The sequence below is a fragment of the Heliangelus exortis genome, chromosome 18 (genome assembly GCF_036169615.1).
Source record: "Heliangelus exortis chromosome 18, bHelExo1.hap1, whole genome shotgun sequence".
Lineage (NCBI taxonomy): Eukaryota > Metazoa > Chordata > Aves > Apodiformes > Trochilidae > Heliangelus > Heliangelus exortis.
This window is the reverse complement of record NC_092439.1, coordinates 12,487,281-12,507,116: the sequence shown is the minus strand read 5'-3', so window position 1 is coordinate 12,507,116 and position 19,836 is coordinate 12,487,281. Positions and strand designations below refer to the sequence as shown.

General features: G+C 42.3%; 2 protein-coding genes across 5 annotated transcripts in view; one reads left to right on the top strand and one right to left on the bottom strand.

The window, feature by feature from the left end:
• The first annotated feature begins 3,937 nt into the window (after nt 1-3,937).
• Nucleotides 3,938-9,794, top strand: TSSC4 (tumor suppressing subtransferable candidate 4). Of its 4 annotated transcripts, none has more exons than XM_071761767.1 (4): nt 3,938-4,117; nt 4,712-4,835; nt 5,711-5,783; nt 7,431-9,794. In XM_071761767.1, the coding sequence occupies exon 4, from the start codon at nt 7,519-7,521 to the stop codon at nt 8,557-8,559; it is 1,041 nt and encodes a 346-aa protein (XP_071617868.1). In that variant the 5' UTR covers nt 3,938-4,117; nt 4,712-4,835; nt 5,711-5,783; nt 7,431-7,518; the 3' UTR covers nt 8,560-9,794. The 4 variants fall into 4 exon arrangements, with proteins under 4 accessions (XP_071617868.1, XP_071617865.1, XP_071617866.1 ...); XM_071761764.1 differs by lacking the exon at nt 3,938-4,117 and adding an exon at nt 4,162-4,307; XM_071761765.1 differs by lacking the exon at nt 3,938-4,117 and adding an exon at nt 4,162-4,307 and having other exon boundaries at nt 4,712-4,861.
• A 2,534-nt stretch (nt 9,795-12,328) lies between these two features.
• The window catches only part of TRPM5 (transient receptor potential cation channel subfamily M member 5), a 53,128-nt gene continuing 45,620 nt past the window's right edge, over nt 12,329-19,836 (bottom strand). The window contains exons 20-25 of the mRNA XM_071762215.1: nt 17,760-17,928; nt 16,551-16,729; nt 15,408-15,540; nt 15,217-15,289; nt 14,155-14,239; nt 12,329-13,091 (exon numbers count right to left, since the gene is read on the bottom strand). Coding sequence (XP_071618316.1) covers nt 12,985-13,091; nt 14,155-14,239; nt 15,217-15,289; nt 15,408-15,540; nt 16,551-16,729; nt 17,760-17,928 — 746 coding nt within the window. The 3' untranslated portion in view covers nt 12,329-12,984. The remainder of the gene's footprint in view (nt 13,092-14,154; nt 14,240-15,216; nt 15,290-15,407; nt 15,541-16,550; nt 16,730-17,759; nt 17,929-19,836) is intronic.

The following is a 19,836-nucleotide window of genomic DNA, read 5'->3' as shown; positions in this document are numbered from 1 at the left end:
GCTGCAAGCAAACCAGTAAGATTTTCATCTCATCTGGAATATTGTGTCCAGTCCTGGGCCTCTCAGTTCCAGGACAGGGAACTGCTTGAAAGAGTCCAGCACAGAGTGAGCAAGATGCTGAAGGGAGTGGAACATCTCCCTTGTGAGGAAAGGCTGAGGAGCTGGGGCTCTGCAGCTTGGAGAAGAGGAGAATGAGGGTTTATAAAGTTTATAAATGTGTAAGGGGTGAGTGCCAGGAGGATGGAGCCAGGCTCTGCCCAGTGATGCCCAATGATAGGACAAGGGGTAATAAGTGCAAGCTGGACCATAGGAGGCTCCATGTAAATACAAGAAAAGGTTTTTCACTGCGAGGGGGACAGAGCCCTGGCACAGGCTGCTCAGTGAGGTTGTGGAGTCTCCTTCTCTAGAGACATTCAAACCCCACCTGGATGTGTTCTGTGTGACCTACACCAAGTGATCCTGCTCTGGCAAGGGGGTTGGACTCCAAGATTGTCTTGGTTTGAGAGGACCAGGATAGAAAAAAAACCTTCCTGGGACCCCCCCAGCAGCTTCCAGGCTGTGGCTGTGGCAGTGATGATGGGGAGCAGCTGAGCTATGGGAGGAGAGGATGGGCCAGGTGACCCAAATGGAGCAACCCCAGTGCTCCAACCCATGTGCTCAGTATAAAAGGGCTCCCAAGAGAGCCAAATGGTGGCTTCTCTGGTTGGTGTGTTGGCTGGGTTAAGGCTTTCTGCCCTGCTGCTCCTTGTTTCCTCCCTGGAGAAGGACATCACTCACCCAGACAGGTAAAACCTTGAGTAGGTTCTGTCTACTGAGGCTTTATTCAACCTTAAAGTTTCTCTCCCCTATTCCCTTGTTTTCCCTGGGAGGGTAGTGGGGAATAACAGAGCATTTGTCACTAAAACAGGGATCTTTTGAGGTCCCTTCCAGCCCCTAACATTCTGTGAAACTCACCCCAGGGGAGGGTTTCAAGGCCAGCTGTAGGCTTTCCTCTCTGCAAATGGGGGAGGGCAACTCAAATGAATTCCTTTGCCTGTCCCCACTCCAGCTTGGTGTGACTGCCTTCTCCCAGGAGAGAAGGATGCAGGGTCACTACAGTGCTTTGGCTTTTTGCCTGTAGGGAAACACTTCAGGAGCTCCAGCATCAGCTACCCCACCTTCCTCACTGGGGAAGGAGGAGGAACAGGCACTGAGCTCTCTGGTGACCAATGGAGGAATGGTAGGAAGATGTGCTGGGGGAGGTTTAAGTTGGATATAAGGAAAGTTTTTCCCTCAGAGGGTGGTTGAGCAGTGGAACAGGCTCCCTAGTGAAGCAGTTCCAGCACTAACCCTGCCTGAGCTCAAGAAGTGTTTGGATGATGCTCTGAGGCACAGGGGGTGATTCTTGGGGTGCCCTCCAAAGGGACAGGAGTTGATGACCCTGATGGGTCCTTTACAATTTGGCAGGCTCTATGATTAACTTTTCTTTCTGGGAAGGCAGAGGACATAATGAAAATGCATCTAGTCAGTGTCTGGCTTGTAAAATCCAAGGGGCTGCTGAGGACATGCCTCCCACTTGCCTGCAACTGTGAGGAGCAGGGCCAGCAGGCTCTGCCAGGCTCTGAGTGCAGAAGCAGCAGGAGCCTGCCAGTGAGCAGCAGAAAGAGTTCCTGGGTGGGGGCTGTGAAACAACATTCATCTGCAAGAAAAGAGCAGCAGACACTCCAGAAGAGGGCTGGGACTGGTGTGCATTTGGTACCCGCATGCAGGGATTAACTGGATTCCTGCAGATCTTTTTCCTGGGCAGGAAAGGTTTTGAACCCTCAAAAACCACATTGTGGGTATGGATGATGTCCTCCCCAGCAGCTCAGATCTGCCTTTTAGCCCCTCACCCCTCTTCAAGCCACCTCAGCTCATGCCTGGGAGAGGAAAACACTTTACCATCTGTTTGTCTTCAGAGGCTGACTCATTATTTTCATTTCAGCGGTCGCCAAGCAATAGCAAAAACCCCAACACACCAGCAGATCCACACCACTGCAAACTGGCCTGGCCTCAGCCACCAGAGAAAAAGCAGCTCAGCCCCACGTTCTCTGCAGTGTGAGATGCTAAATCTTGTCTGCAAAGAGACAGGAACAAGGACAAAGGGGTCAGTCAGCCTCTGAAGGGGACATGGGTTATCAACATACCTAACAGACAAAAAAATAAGGAAAACTTGTAGCCTCTGGAAATGGAGGAATGAAGCTTGTCCACATCCACAGGTCATGGAAATGTTGGAGGTAGTGTAGCCCTCTTCTGCCTGAGCTCCTAACTGAGCATTGAAACCAGAGTTGAGAATCGAGTGCATTGCTTGCACCAGCCCGTGGTGAACCCTTCTTGTCTCCAGCTTTACAGAAACAGGGCTCTGGTTTTGCTCTTGTCTGCTCCTTAACACCCTCAGGGGCTCACTCCTGCTGTACCCCTGCACCCTTGATAGTGTTACACAGCACTCGTGGTTTATTCTTGGCTCCTTTTGCCTGTTTACTACCCTCCTCCTATCCATTTTTGTTCACCCACCCACCAGACTCCCTTTTTGCTTCCTCCCTCCATCTGGAAACCCCTTGGAATACCCGTGACAAACTGAAACGTGTACGTTAGAAAAATAGGATCACCAGAGAGGGGAACACCTCTACAGCTGTTGTTTCAAAGCTCCAGCACAACTCCAGCCAGGCAGGAGGCATTTTGCACTGATTTCATCATTGCTGCCAAATGTATTCCAAACGCAGCACCAGGCTCACAAATTACCACAGTTAGCAACACTCCAGCAGGTGAAAAGTACAGGTTTAAAAATGATGATGCAAACGAAGTGGCTGCAGTTGTTGTTAGGAGTGATTCAGGGGGAAGCTCTGCCTGGAGGGATGCAGTGAAGTCTCCTCTGCCATGGCTGCAGGGCCCTCAGCACAGCAGTGATGGAGCAGGGCTGGGATGGCATGGAGAGGGAATGAAAAGTGCCACAAAAATCAGACAAAGTTGTCCTTCAATGCTAACTTCTTATTTTGTTGCCCAACAGTGGCATGAATGAGCTTTAATTGCACGCAAAGCCTACAGTAAATCCCTCTGCATAGAGGTCCATGTGCAACCTTTAAAGGCTCAGGTAATTTATTTTGATTTAATAATTAAACCCCAAGACAATAAAAAAGCCTGGGGAAGATGGAACCACAGCCCATCAGCTCAGCAAACCTGGCTTTTTCTTTTTATCCTAGAAATACTGAAGACATTTCAGAAATTCATTTCCACCAAATGAACACCGTGCAGAAACAGGAATTAAAAAATGAGGGACGTTTGGTCAGTACCAGTGAAACATTTTCATACAGTGCTCCACTTCTCAAGGCCCACAGGGAACACAACCTTCTGGGACAGAAAATAGAAACTTTATTTATCATTATTTGGGAGGGGGGAGTGGTTTTATGCCCCTAGTGACTTGCTAGAGTAGAAAACAAATCCCTACAAATTAAACTGAAAACAAGGAAACAAAAAAATCCCCAGAGATTCCTCTAAAGTTTTCATTGTGACTAAACCCTGCTTTTCTGATGAGGAAAAAAAGACTCTGCTTGACTTTTTTTCTTTTTAATTTTTTTATTTTCCCTGCCTCTCCGTGCCCGCCATGCCGACCCCTTCCTGGAGCCGGGAAGCCTGAGGGGTGCCCACGGTGCTTCAACCACCGCTGCGCCGAGGCCATCGCTGCCACTCCCGGTACCGCGGAGCGAGGGGCGGCCCCGCGCTCCCCTCAGCCCCGCGCTCCCCTCAGCCCCGCGCTCCCCTCAGCCCCGCGCTCCCCTCAGCCCCGCGCTCCCCTCAGCCCCGCGCTCCCCTCAGCCCCGCGCTCCCCTCAGCCCCGCGCTCCCCTCAGCCCCGCGCTCCCCTCAGCCCCGCGCTCCCCTCAGCGCCTCTCCCGCTCCATCTCCTCACAGGCGCAAAATGGCGGCCGAGCTTCAGCCGCGGAGCACCCTGGGAGCTGTAGTTCCCCCGTCGCCGCGGAGGGCAGATCGCGGCCTCGTTCCGCAGCGGGCCCGCAGCGTTCTCCTCACGCTTCGTCTCCCAAAATGTCCGCCGCTGGAGGAACGGCAGCGACTACAACTACCGGGGCGCAAAGGAAAGAGAGGTGCTGCGGGGTTGGGGGGCGGAGGGCACCCGCTTTCGTCCCAACCACGCCGCTTTGCCTGCTGGGAGTTGTAGTTTTTCCGCCGCGCCCTGCTGGCCCGTGGCTGCTGGTAGGGACTCGGTGTCCCAGCATCCCCCGGGGCGGGGAGGGGGAGCGGCGGGAACGGCGTTGTGGCCGGTGCGGTGCTGGGGTACGCGGCGTTTCGCTCTCCTTTCCTCACTGTGCGGGGTGAGGGGAGCTCCGGGAGCCCCCGTGTCGGGAGGAGAAGGAGGAGGAGGAAGGTGGGGGGGGGGGGGGGTTGGAAGAAGGCGTCAGCCCGCGGCTGTGCTGAGGCCTGCGGGACGGGGAGCGGCGGTGTAGGCCGCGGGAGGGCGGGCAGGGGAAAGGAGCGGGGGTCCTGGGCAGGCTGTGGGCTGTACCTGCGATGTTGGGCCAGGCCCGGTGGTTTCCCCCTCCCCGAGGTGCAGGACCTGGCACTGCTCCCCTCAGGCCCTGCGGGCACCGTCCCGAAGCACAGCGCTGGGGTTGAGGGGTGTTGGCTGCAGTGCTCTCTGAGAGGAGTTTTGAGGTGACTGAGGTCTCTTTTGCTCCCAGTTCTGCAGGAGGACAGAGCCTGTAGACGGCAGAGCAGGATGGAAGAGTCTAATGGGGACTTTCCCCTAGAGAAAGCCAGGATTCTGTCTGACTTGTGCTGTGGTCACGTCACCCTAATGAACCTGTGAGTCTGCCTGGTGTACTGTGTGTGTTTGTCTGCTAATGGAGTTAAGGCTAAAACATCCCCTTAGGAGCAAAGTTTTTATGTGTAACAGCCCTCAGACAGGTACCCTGATTCACAGCCTGTGGTGGACACTTCTACTGCTCTCTGAAAATAACTGGTTTAGTAGTCAGTACTGTGCTTCAGTGCCTCTTTTGGGTTGTAATCATTACTTTTGTGTCATAAAATTAAGCAGAAGACTCTGATTTTCAGGGTATTGTTTCCTATTTAAGAGTTATACTGAGGGCAGTGCTTTCAAGAGCAGTCACCAGATTCCTTTAGCCAAAGACAGCCAAACTTTACATGGAACCCAGGTGCTGTCTTCCATCAACAGGTTGTGTTCCATCAACAGGTCTGCTGAATTCTTCAGAAGTTTCTCCATGTTTTAATGCCCCATGAAAATGTGGCACTAACTGTGACTATGTCCTGTCTTTGAAAACACAACTCCATGGTATCCATGGTCTCTTTTTTGCAGCATTTAGTACTTGCAATGCATAGTTTATATTCTCAGCTGCATTTAATACTGTACATACAGTAATGGTTTACAGCACATGCAAACTGAAGTTCTGCTTTCTTAAAACCTTTCTTCTGCTCTACAGAATAATCTTGGCAGTGTGAGTGTGGAGACTGAGTAAATACAGTGGTGCCTGCCTTATTAGGCTGTGTGTTTTTCCTTTGCCAAAAATCCAGGAATATCTGCACTTTTATACTAGCATGAGTTTGTGTCAGATTTAGAACTTGGTTCTGCAGCTTTGGATGATTCAAGGGGAAGGAATTACTTTTAAAACTCATTTTCAAACTACATTTCCAGTCTCTTGATGGAAATGTTTGTTTTCTAGGGTGGAAGCATTGAGATCTTTGGTGGCTTTCACCGACCCTGAGGAGGGGAAGCTGACTCAGTGTCCATAGAAAGTGAGTGACTAACAGACTTTCCATGTCTGTTTACTGAATCATTTCAGAAGGACCTGTCATTAGGTGCTTGAGCTTATTCTAATAATATGTTAGAACTGTGTCTCTAACTCATGGTTTTGTGAGCTGAAGGGTCTGTTTGCCAGCTTGGTTTCTGATTGCCCAGCAAGTGGTGGTGTGATTGCCAAGCACCTCAGTTCCACGAGTTCAGGCAGGTGGCAGAGGGAATCTGGATTCCAGCTGCTGCTGGAAGTCAGGCTTCTGAGCACTCTGCCTTTGACTCCCTGAAGGGCCAGGTCTTGCAGACCCTTAGGTGCACCCTCCCCTTTGTTTCCATGCACATGAGTGATTAGTTTTTGTCAGGGTTTAACACTGGCCCGGCAATTAAACCGAGTACCAGACGCTCTCTATTAATCTCTCTCTCCTCCCTGTTAAGAAGGGAGAGAGAATAAGGGAGAGAGACTTATGGGTTGGAAACTAAACTACACAACTTTAATGAAACAGTAATGATAAATAGGAAAAATTAATAAATATATACAAATATACAAGAAAATGGATAGCACGTTCCTCCCCCCTCTCCCCCAATAGCTCTCAGGTCACCACCGAGGCTGCAGGGCAGCCCTGGGAAAGTCCAGGCTGGACTCCTGGAGTTGGCAGCAGTTGGGAACTGGAGGCAGGAACACACAGATATGGGCTGGGATGGATCAGGAGCACAGGCAGAGGAAGGGATGGAATCCTTCCAGGATGCCAGGTGAAGGAAGGGAAACAAGAAAGGCAGGAAGGGCAGGCAGCTGGAAGCTGGAAGCAGGAAATCTGGCTTGGCCCTCGTGATCCCTCAAATTTATACTGAGGATGAGGTGTATGGGATGGAATACTCTGTTTGGTCAATTCTGGCATCTATCTTGTCCGTTCCTCCCCAAAGGAGGGATGCAGGTGGGACCTCTTTATGTTTTCCTCAGAGCTGAGCAGTGTCCTTGGCTCTGCACACCAGTCTCTAGCAGTAACTCTAAACATCAAGTGTTATCAGTCCTAGAAACACACACTGTCTGAGAAACTTGCTCTTAATTTCAGCAAGTGCAACTACTTACAAGAGACTTAGCTGAAAGCAAAAGTACAAGACAGAAAATCACCTTTATCCTGGCCCAAACCAGGACAGTTTTCCAGTGGATTTGCTTCCTGGGGCTGGCTCATTCTGTGATGATTATTGGGACAGGAGGTAAAGTGTCTGATGCAGCCAAGGTTCAGAGTGGCCAAAAGATGGGTGGGTGATTAGGATGTGGTTTTGTACTTTAGGTACAAATCTATGCAGTATGACAAATGCAGAGTGTCATTTGCAGTGGTTGTTGCTTTCTGAGACAATTAAGAGGTATTCAGATTTGCTCAAAAAATTCTCTTTCAGTAATTGGATCTGCTGTAACCTTTATTGAAACTGGGTGTGCAGTGCTGTTTTTAATTAATTCAGATTCTTGCACTGAGACTTGTGTAAGTCGTTAGTTTTAATGTGCATTCATGCCTCAAATAATGTTCTTAGTTGAAGCAAAAATAGCTTAGGAATCCCTGAAATACTGTGCTAGGGGGTAATAATTCTTTTGCACAGCACAAAATGATATTCTTAATTTACTGTTGAATTTCTGCTTCTTTGTATTCTAGGCACTAAATTCGCTGGGTGCTTGGAAAACTCTTTTTGCTGCTCTTCCTGGGCCTTTGTCAAAGACCTTCCTGGAGCCCTAACTTGAAGATGGGAGATCAGGATGGAGCTGAGCCCTTTTTGGGGACAGTGGCTGGAGGTGCCCTGGGCTGTGAAGGAGCTCTGCCCTCGGACACCGTGTCGCTCAGCGACTCCGATTCCGATGATTTGGGCTCCACAGAGGAAGCAGAAGTTGACACAATATCTCCTGAGGAGCCCTCTGTAGAGGATGGGGATTACAAACCAGGGAAGACCCCTGACTCTTCAAACAGCAGTCACAAATCTCCTGTCCAGCCATTCCATCTGAGGGGCATGAGCTCCACGTTCTCTCTCCGTAGCCAGAGCATTTTTGATTGCCTGGAAGAGGCAGCCAAGATGTCTGTACCCTCACTGCCTGAAGATAATGTTGTTGATGGGAGGTTTAAACGTCCACTGCCTCCAACCACAGGTTCCAGTCATGTGGCTCCAGAAAGTGTGGGAAAGCAAGGCAAACCTGGGCTGGCTCCCAAAACTTCTCCTGCAGTGCCTGACTATGTGGCACACCCCGAGCGTTGGACCAAATACAGCCTGGATGGAGTTTCAGAGTCTACTGACAAGACTAACAGGGCAGTGGCCATGGAATTTCTAGAGGGTCTGAAGAAAAGAGGAGAGGAGCAAAGCTCAGCTGCCCAAGATAGCTACACCCCATACTTCAACCAGGACCCTTCCAGCTGTGGAGCTGGGAGGATTGTCTTCACCAAACCAATAAAGAGGGGAGTGGATGGACTGGAAAAGAAATCATCATCGGGGGAGGATGATAAGAAACACATGAAAACAGATCTGAAAGGAAAATCTCTTAAGAAGACTGATGACTTGAGGGAGGATGATAAGGTAGAGCTGGGGCACTTAGACAGTGGAAGTGGAAAAGGAACAGAGGAGGAGGAGGAGTGCATGATGGCAGGGGACCTGAATACAGAAGGTAAGCTTAGTGCAAGGGTTAGTGGAAAAGGTGAAGAGCCACTGGAAACAGTTGGATTCCACTGCAGTAAGAAGAAGAACAGGAAAAATTTCCGACCTAAAGTAGACAATGAAGGGGAGGAGGAAGAATCCTGAAGGCTGGAGCACATTGGAGACATCCAGGGACCTGTATTGTCTTTGGATGTGTTTGGTTTTTTCTCTATTTTGTTTTCTGGTCTGGAAACCATGCAATAGCATTTTGTCTGTCAGTCTGCATCACAGGCACATTTTATATTGTTGGAAATCAGGCTTCCTAAAATACAGTTCAAACTTCTTGTTCATAAAAAGTCTGTGGGCAAAGGATAGTTGCACCCTAGCAGGAGGGAATTGTGATTTGTTTGTTCCAGCAGCTCCCTGGGGCTTGTTCTGGAGCTGAAGTGCCCCTTAGCAACAAATAGAGATCTTTTAGCTAAAAGGCTGCAAGGCTTCCTACTGACCCCCAAATCTAGAGAAGTCTCCAAATCCTCTAGAATTCTGAAACACAGATGATGAGCTCAGTATGTAGAGATTTTTAAACACTGAAAATAAAAACCTAGTCTTCCATCAGATGTGATTTCTCCGGGCTCTGTCCCAGGGAGGAAATTTTTGACAGTAAAAGCACAGCAGTGCCCAACCATCCCTTTGGAGGGCTCCTGTGGGAAGTGCAAAACCAGTATTTTTTTAAGGTCAGCTGAAGATTTAACTTGTATATAGTGTTACATTGTAAAGATTATAATAAACAATATTTCCTGTGGAGAGGTAGAACTCTGGATACATGTGGGGAAGAGAGACTCAGCTTTGCTCCAGCAAAGTCTGTTGAGTGGAGATCAAAATTCAGTGGTTGAACTGGGCAGCAGCTTTTCCTCCTGATGTGGTGATTCTTGGCCTGCATGTTTGTATCTCCTTTCCAGGTGGCACTGATGCTCTGTGTGGATTTGGTGGGAATGAGGTATTTGTATCCAAACTGTTGGGTTTTTTTTGTTCTTTGGGGTTCAATAAACTTTGAGTTGCAGCTTGATTTCTTCAGCTCCTTGAACCAGGCTAATTAGTGCAGCTACAGGAGTTTTGACAAACACTCTGTTTATTTATTTTGGGAATTGTCTCGAAAATCTTCCAGAATGTTGCTCTGAGCTTACCCTTTTGTAACTTCTCCCTCAAGTTCAATATTTTAGATTCTAAAAATTCACATTTTTAATCTTTTCAGTCGTGTTGCAATACACAGAGAATCACCTCAGAGGATGAATCACCTCATACAATGACTCATATTATGGTGAATGTTAAATATAGTAGTTTTTCATACTGTTAATAAATTTTATATATAAGGTTGAAAGCTTAAATTCTTTGAAAGGTTATATGATTTGAAACTCAGGTCAGTTCAGGTCAGTTTTGGACTTTTTTCTTTTGCCAGATAGTATTTATAACCTTGTGAAAGATTATTCCTTTAGAGTTTGTGATTTTTCTTCCTAGACTGTGCTTGCTCAAACATTATTTGAGGAGGCTGCTTCTTCTGAGGAGGGGGTGTCACCATCTTCTCAATAATTGGCTGTTAGGCCCAAATCATTTGGGTCTTTGTGTTTGAAGAGGTTCCTGGTTTGGCAGCAGAAGCAGGAAACAGTGTAAAATGAGAACTATTGGTCCATTTTTTGAAATCCCCCTTTTAATTTTAAAAGCAGAGTGGATTTTCTCAGGAGGATACAGTTTGATGCACATTGATGGAGGAGCTGTTGCTAAATACATCAGTTGTTACACAGCACTGTGAGCAGGACAGAGCAATTCCAAATGGATAGATTTGGGTTTCCAGGGGATACTTAATCTGCTGATTACAATTTAATAGTAGCTGCTTGAGACTGGAAGCTGCTGCCAGGAGCAGGGCCTGCTTGGTTCTATGATACACATTATTTCCAACAAAAAAATACAGCTCAGTCCAAACTTAGTGGGTTTACAACTTGCACTTGCCTGTGGTGAAGAAGAAGTTAGGGCAGTACCAAAAACTATTCATGAGGTTGCTGAGGTCTGGAGCAGAGCTGTGTAAACTGGTCGAGTGCCTCTTTTATGAAGATATTAGGTTGATAGCCATTAATAAAACACTTGTCAGGTATTTTTATCAGAGCTGAGATTTTTTTTCTGCCTCTGGTAAGAGAGAAAGCTTTTGCAGCACCATTTGTGTTGTATATATATTTTATATAAATATAAACAATAATAATAAACAATTAAAAAAAAAACCAAACAGCCGTCCAACATTTAACCATAACTAAGAAAATATTTTATGGGAGAGAGACACATTCAGGATGGTGTAGGGAAGCAAAAGTGTATTTCTAGAAGTATCCTAGAACTCATCTTTAAACCAGGTTTTCATCTACTCTGACCTCTACCCCTCCCCCTACAGTAACTGCTTCCACAAAATCAACATTTTTCAATGTTTGCATCACCTTGTACAACTAAATGACTAAACACTACAGAACATAATAAGATCTGGAATGTTACAACATCCAGCCTATATTTGCATGAGGAAATTAAAAAACTTTAGGATCCTTAATTGAAAAGTAATTCAGCCACTGTGACAGAACAACAGGAAAGACAGCAGCAAGGGCAGGGATCAGGAATTTCTGTGATGTTAATTCCACTCACTGGAGTGCCACTGAATAGCTGTTTAGTTGCAGATATATATAATTGTTTATTATTATTAGTGTTGTATAGTAGCAGTGTTACTTGCATGAGGAAATGAAGTGCAGTTGAATCTTATCAGTGTAAGAAAGGCCACAACCCAATACTTCCCTTTTCTGGTGCTGTTTTTATTATTCCAAAGAAATTTCCCTTTAAAACAGAGTAGCAATATTCATTTTATTGGTCTGTCATACAAAATTCTAATAAAGCCAGCTGATTTTTGTAAGCTAAGGACATACAGTTCGAGTAATGAAAAAAAGAAAAAAAAAAAAAAAGATAGTCCACATTCCTTGTTCAAAGGACAATTCTTGCTTTAAAATATTTTTAAAAGATTTTTTCTGGCCTTTGTGAGCAAAAAGTAAAATGAAATCAGGAGGCAGAGGTGGTGTTCTGTCTGGTATGATAGATGAAGGCAAAGTTTCCTTGAACAGCAGCAAGCTGATATCTGGCATTAAAACAAAAGAGCAGAGGCTGGGGGTCTGACTGTGGGAGGGTCACCTGCTCTGTGTCCCTGCAAAGCCACCAGAGACCTGAGGACCATGTGATGAGATTCCAGCTTTTGGGAATCATAGAATCATAGAATCATAGAATCCTAGAGGTTGGAAGGGACCTTGAAAGATCATCTAGTCCAACCCCCCCTGCCAGAGCAGGGCCCCCTAGAGTACATCCCCTAGGAACGTGTCCAGGTGGGTTTTGAATGTCTCCAGTGAAGGAGACTCCACAACCCCCCTGGGCAGCCTGTTCCAGGGCTCTGTCACCCTTACAGTAAAAAAATTTTTTCTGATATTCAACTTGAACCTCCTATGCTCCAATTTACACCCATTACCCCTTGTCCTATCACTGGTCACCACTGAGAAAAGCCTAACTCCATCTCCCTGACACTCACCCCTTACATATTTGAAAACATTGATGAGGTCACCCCTCAGTCTCCTTTTCTCCAAACTAAAGAGCCCCAGCTCCCTCAGCCTTTCCTCATAAGGGAGATGTTCCACTCCCTTAATCATCTCAGTAGCTCTGCGCTGGACTCTTTCAAGCACTTCCCTGTCCTTCTTGAACTGAGGGGCCCAGAACTGGACACAATACTCCAGGTGTGGCCTCACCAATGCAGAATAGAGGGGGAGGAGAACCTCTCTTGACCTACTAACCACACCCTTTCTAATGCACCCCAGGATGCCATTGGCCTTCTTGGCCACAAGGGCACATTGCTGGCTCAAAGAAGTGAAGAGCCCTCAGCAAGGAATACCAGGAGAGGAACAGCTCACAGGAGCCAGCATGGGAAGAGAAGATGGTGAGTGCAATTGTTTGAGGACTGTAAGAACTCCAGGGGTTCTCTGGGTTGTAATAGTTGAGTATCCAAAGCCTTTTCCTGTGGGAACTGTTTCTTGAGTCCTCAGGAACTCAGAAACATGAGCTTGCTTTCCTGGGAAAGGGAACATGAGCTTGCTTTTCAGGGAAGGGGCTTGGGTTTTAGTGTGTAAATGATCACCCCTCAAAAGGGAGGCTCCCTTGAACAGAAATGTGGAATTTTGTGCTGATGCTGGATGTAGGGGATGGTGTTCAGAGAACAGAAGGCATTTAGAAAATAAGCTGCTAGAGCCATCCTAGAGGAGAAAGCTTTTAGTCCAGTTTGTAGAAAATTTTTGGAGGGAGGATCAAGTGATGCAGGAGCAGGAAGGAAGGAAGACCAAGAAATTGAAGGGGAAAGACCAAAATATTGAAAGGGAAGGACCAAGAAATCCCCAGTAGTGCCAAACATTGACAGTGCTTGGTAAAAAGGCTTTGAAGCTGGGCCTTAGGCTTTCAAAATACTATAATTTAACTTCTACAGTAGCTCAAAAGTAGAACAAAAGGTTTAGTCTGAAGAAATGGGAGTAAAATTTAGTGATCAATGTATGTGATGTCAGTCTCAGGCTGATATCCACACTCTTCTTTCTCACTTCTTTCTGGCAAAGGCACTTGGGTGTTGGCACTCATCACACCTAGGACTGTAAAAGCCAAATGCTTGCTTAAAAACCTTAGGACAAGGGGTACACAATAGTTATTATGTAAGAAACTTGAAAATGTTGAAATTAATCCACAGTAAAAGATAGTGCAGATTCTGCTACTTGGCACTTGCTAAGTAAATGATAAAAACTGGTTTTTTCTTTATTTTTCAGCTACTAAAGTTTCTCCAGTTAAGTTTTTATGCAGTTAGAGCATCAATATGTCTGGTGAACATGCTACAGCATGTTTTTGTTAATTAGGCAATTTATATATGTGTTTTATAAGCTTCTGACTACTTAAATCAAGTTTGATTTTAATCTGAGTGATCTGAGGCATTGTCATGTCATAACTTAGCTGAGTTTTCTGCTACTTCCTTTTCCTATAGTGTGTATATATATATATATGTGCTCAGTTCATGGTTTTTTGAGAGCTTTTTGCATAATAGGATTTGGTAGATGTTGAAATAGATCAATAAGAAGAAAATCCAGAGTTTTTGACTGCTGGATATCCTTTGGGGGATGAGAAATAGTTTGTTTCTCTCTGCAATGTTTTCAAGTCCCAGCAGTGGAGCCCTGGGACACTGGGCAAGATTCTTACCTGGCAGCAAGAGTTGCTGCTCAGAAGGCAAATGAGCTGTGTTGATTTAAACAAATTTGCTCATTTTATAATATTTTTTTCAATGACTGTTGTTATCCATATTGAATATTTTGATAATTCTTTTGCAGTTCTATTGCATTGACTCCAGAACCTCCACGACACAATCCCCTCAAGAACCCCTGTGGCAAATAGGTATTTATTTACATGCTTAAAGTTAGGTGAGATCATTCCAACTCACACTAAGCAAGAGTCCTTTCCACAAACCTTTTAAAATACACTCTTCAAAAGGCAATTTTTTTCAGTCAGAACTATGAACATACTATTTCTTGTTTATATTCCCAGGAACTCCACATACACTCCTTTGCACCTCCTTTTGTGGTTCTTCTCTTATCTTTTTTTTTTTTTCCATTTGTGCAACTAAATTATTCAGCTGCATGGATTAGCTTTTTTAGTGTTTTCAAGACTTACAGTTTGGAGCTGGTTGGCTGCTCATGAGGTTGCTTTTGGTTAAAACCTCTGCCATGGAAGAGATGACAGCTGTACAGTAGCAAATCTACAAAATAAGAAGTGATTTCCACATCAGTTGATTTTTTTTGTACTACTTTATCCATTCTTAAATTTACTGGCAAGATAATCTGGGCAGCAGAGTGAAGCAGCATCAGAGATACCATTTTTTAAAGAAATGATTGAACTGTCTTAGAGAAAGATTTGTATTAAATATCTTCCCTTTAAGTGTATTCCATCATCTCAAGCTAGCACAAGCTTATTAAAGCATTTCATGGGTGTTCCTGTTGGACCTTTATTTGGTGTCAACATTGTTCATTGAATAGCCTGGCTTTTTTCAGGAAGCCATAAAATGGATAAGAAAAGGGAGGGAAACTGCAGTTGGGAGTATTAAGATAAAGAACTTTTCAGTGAGGTCAAAATTACCCTGGAGTTCTAGGGAGAAAGAAAACAATAACAGTTGTACTACGTAGCACATGGTAATGCTGAGCATTTTCAGACTGTTTAAAAAAACCTTTGTTTGTATTTCAAGGGTTTGCTCAAGATAGGGTTTCCTTCTATTATTTATGCTTCACATTTTTGTGGTAGGCACTTCCCTTTGAGATGCTGCTATCTAAGAAAATCAGAAAAATCAATGTCTAAGAAGATCAGCCTAGGGCAGATCAAACAGAATGTGGGTGTTGCCAAAGCTGTCAGTTTAAAGGAAGAAAAGGCTCAGAGATGGAAGAGAATGGAGGTGGGAAGATGAAGGGTTTCCTTCCAGAAGCATTTTTAGTGAAAGAAAAATACTCAGAATAGCAAAGAGAAAAGAAAAAAATCCTCTTTCTCCTTTCTGCCAAAGGTGAGAAAAGTTTCTTGATGTCTGTATGGCACCAGAGAGAAAACAATAAAGTGAAACCATTTCCCATTCCAGACCCATTTCTCCTTCTCTTTATACCTAAACAGAGTCTGAAAAACCACCATTAAATGAGAGAAGCATGGTGCCATCCTCAAGTTGATATAAATGCCTCTACAAATATTTCTTACCTGAGCTTCCATAACTTTAAACCTCTTTTCTTGTTCTTTCAATCCAGAAAAATATTTAGACAAATTATCCACCCTGTTGGGAAAAAAAAAAAAAAAAAAAAAAGCAGACATGCTCACCAAAAAGCAAAGGCCTCAGAAGAAATCCTAAAACAGAAAGCTGAAAGGCACATTTCTGGGTCAGAATTACATACTTATTAGATGTTGCCTTCAGCCTTTCTTCATTGCTTTCTTTCCTTTCTTGTTCAAGATTTACAAGATAATTTTCTTTTTGCACCAGCTCCCATGTTATGATCTTTTGGTCTAGACCAACAGGAAGATCTCTTTCTGTAGGGAAGAAAAGTAAGACAGAGAGAATTGTATTTACAGACATTTAAGTCTCTCTGTCTGTAGGAAAGAGAGAATTTACTCCTTTTTCTCTTCTGCTGGTATTGGAAGGCTGCTATTCTAAAGAAAAATCAGTTCTTGCCATTACAGGGCTGTCATGTTACGAAAATGCAGAGTAAAATAAGTGTTTTCTACTTTTTGCTCTTTTAATGGAAGGCAGTAGAGCTTTTTGCAGTTTTTTTACTAAGTCCTGATTTTTCTGATAGAACAACATTGACCAATTTCAGTGCTTCTGTCTCATTTATGACCTTAGCAGACTTCTAACAAATTCTAACCCCAAAGCATTTAACGGCCAGAGCTTTACGTTCAGTTGCACTTTATCATTTAACCTTATTTATTAGAAAAAATTATAAATAGGGGGTAAATAAATCCCTTCACCCTGAAGTATAAAGCCAATTGCTGTTGTTAAGTGTGCCAGCCAGCAAGTGACCTCAATTTCACAGACATTTTGAATGTAAAATACTAGTTTTGTATCTTCCTAAAGACTATAGACTTGGTGTATGTTTTTAGGCTTCTCTGTAGTTAATAATTAAAAAATTCAGGAGCAAAAAAAACCCCTTTTATTTATTAAGCCTTTATTTATTTATTTATTTATTTATTTATTTATTATTATTATTTATTTTATTATTATTTATTTATTTATTATTATTTATTTATTATTATTATTGTTACCTCTTCAGAAACCAAATCCCTTTCATCAGTTCTATATCAATCCCTTTGTTGTAACAATGATGCATAAAAGAAATGCCTTGTGAGAAGCTGTTTATAGCAGAGGATGGATTGTAAACCTTCATTTTTCATTTTTCATTTCTCCTCTCCTGGCGTTCTTTGTTAAAAATAAATCCTGACTCTTGGCTTAAGGAAACCTTAATTTCTCTTCAGTTTTGCCTACGCAGCACGTCCCAGGAGAGTCTCAGGATCCCCAGGCTGGTAGATGTTTAATAGCTCACCCAGATGTTCTTTTTTATGTTCCATTTTGTTGAAGATTCTTCTGAGAACCAGAGTGATGTGGTTAATGATGATAAATGGTGGTGCCAAGGCTGGGCGGCTGTGATACTCAACAATCAGGTTGTAACGTTGAATTTTCCAGAAAATGTCTGCATTGCCCTGAACAACTTGGAAAGTGTAACTGTCATTGGGGAAAAAAAAAATGTCTGCATTGCCCTGAACAACTTGGAAAGTGTAACTGTCATTGGGGAAAAAAAAAAGGGCATATAACTATTTTTTACCTTAATAAGTTTGTAAGTTTATTATTACAAAATTTAGTCTCACATTTGCTTAAAAAAAGGTACGTTGAGTAGTGTTATTTAATCTAAATCTATTTAATCTAAAATTCTTAGATGTTAAAATAATTGCAGCTGCACTCTTCAAATGTTAAAAATTACATTCTTCTGGCCTTTTTTTTTTTTTTTTTTTTAATAGTTATTTCCACTCGGGCAAGACCAGCAAACATGCCACGTCAGTTTTGCAACCAAATGAATCATTTTTAGCTGTGTTGACATCAAGCATTTCCCCTCTGTGCAGACTATCCACTGCCAAGTTTACAGCTGATTTTTTTATTTTGCACCTGCAGTCTTCTGCTGCAAGACAGCCAGGGATCCAGACCCTTCTGTGCATGTTTCATTGAATTTTGAGCAGCAAAAGAGACTTTTCTTCTTGTCTTTAGTGTGGTGTGTTAGGATTATAAGAATTTAAGAACTAAATGATCCCAGAAGCTCACCTATCAATCCCCAAATAGAAAAGATAGAAAATTGCAATCTAATCACCTATCAATCCCCAAATAGAAAAGAAAGAAAATTGCAATCTAATCACCTATCAATCCCCAAATAGAAAAGATAGAAAATTGCAATCTAATCACCTATCAATCCCCAAATAGAAAAGATAGAAAATTGCAATCTAATCACCTATCAATCCCCAAATAGAAAAGATAGAAAATTGCAATTTAATCACCTATCAATCCCCAAATAGAAAAGATAGAAAATTGCAATCTAATCACCTATCAATCCCCAAATAGAAAAGATAGAAAATTGCAATCTAATCACCTATCAATCCCCAAATAGAAAAGAAAGAAAATTGCAGTCTATTTGGAAATGAATAACCAACAGCAAGGTAGTGAAGCATCCAGTTAAAACTTTGCAGCTTGCTGAAATCCCTCTTACCTGAACATGGCAATCAGGAGATTCATAAGGAGAACATTTGTCACTAATAAGAAGATGACCAAGAGAAGGATGACGAGCCAGTTGGCATAACTATTGGGACATGAGGGGAAGTTCTCCTGCAGAGTCTGCACTGGATCTGATGTGCAATTCCTGGGATACATCCGGGATGCTGCAAAGGAGGAACAGAGAACTAAAAGGATGGTTTGGGCAAACCCTACTGCCCCGTGCACCCCTTTGAGTGGAGGCAAAAGTTTTGTATTTGATTTGATTTGTTTTGATTTTGTGATCAAAATCTCTGACTGCAATTTTTTTTTCAACAAAGAAAATTTTTTTCTAACTAAGAACTGCGATTTTTTTTCAACAAAACTGCAATTTTTTTCCTGAGCTTTGAACATTTTAATATTTATCTATATTAATAATTATTTATATATAATAATATATAATTAATATATATTTAATTATAAATAATATATATAATTACAATTAATATATTTAACTATAATTAATATAATTAATAATTAATAATTATTTATATTTATATATATATTTATATATATTTATTTATTTATTTACATTATATTTATTTATATCATTTATATTTATTTTTATATATATAATATATATATTTTATTATTATTTATTTATATTATTATTTATTTATATTTATATATATTTATATATATAATATATATATATAGAGAGAGAGAGGATATATATATATATCCTCTACAGCTATTTCAGTGCAAATAAAGACTGAATTAATATCTCTAAACATGTCTTTTAACACCTAGTGACATGGATGGATATGTATATTTAGTTATTATATTTAGTTATATTTAGTTAACCTTTACTTGTTAAGGTACAGATCAAGGACAGTGATGCTAGTGGTTACTATTTTGGTTACTATTGATTACTAAAATGAGATTTAATCTTTGCTGCATGTAAACAGCAGCATGATTGTTCTGAATAGTTTGCAATCATTAAACCCAATATTGTGGTGGTAGGATTTTGTACTGCCCTTGTAGACTCTTAGCAGGAGCATAAATAGGAGATTCTCTTATCCCTGAAAGGACCCTGGGACTGGGGCTCCTCATTCTAAATTTAGTTTAATTTTGTGCATTTGAGCTTTCAGATGAGTTTGGCAAGAATGGGTCTCCTCCAGCAGACTAGAGGTCCAGCCCTGTGTTCTGTCACCAGCTAGGAATGAAATTCACAAATTTCAAGTAACATAATATTTTTCTTTTCTTTTCCTTTTTCTTTTCCTTTTTTTTCTTTTCCTTTTTTTTCTTTTCCTTTTCCTTTTTCTTTTCCTTTTTCTTTTTCTTTTCCTTTTTCTTTTCTTTTCCTTTTTCTTTTCTTTTCCCTTTTCTTTTCCTTTTTCTTTTCTTTTCCTTTTTCTTTTCCTTTTTTTCTTTTCCTTTTTTTTCTTTTCCTTTTTTTTCTTTTCCTTTTTCTTTTCCTTTTTCTTTTCCTTTTTCTTTTCCTTTTTCTTTTCCTTTTTCTTTTCCTTTTTCTTCTCCTTTTTCTTCTCCTTTTTCTTCTCCTTTTTCTTCTCCTTTTTCTTCTCCTTTTTCTTCTCCTTTTTCTTCTCCTTTTTCTTTTCCTTTTTCTTTTCCTTTTTCTTTTCCTTTTTCTTTTCCTTTTTCTTTTCCTTTTTCTTTTCCTTTTTCTTTTCCTTTTTCTTTTCCTTTTTCTTTTCCTTTTTCTTTTCCTTTTTCTTTTCCTTTTCCTTTTTTTCCTTCTCCTTCTCCTTTTTTCCTTCTCCTTTTTTCCTTCTCCTTTTTTCCTTCTCCTTCTCCTTCTCCTCCTTTCACCAGTTATTTATCCAGGTCAAGACACCCTTTGGAGAGCAAGACACATTTCTAGGGAATGCAATTTCTAAATGACCTGGGATTAATGCTATTTCCAAACGAGATGAATCCTATTCCAGAAATATCTGTCTCTCTTCAATAACTTTAATGGAAATAAGAGTGCCTGCTGTGCATGCTTACACCATAGGCATTGAAAATGAAGTGAGATAAATCACACCCACACTCTTGTCTCATTCAGGCTTTTTGGCTTTTCTAGGTCTTTCTTA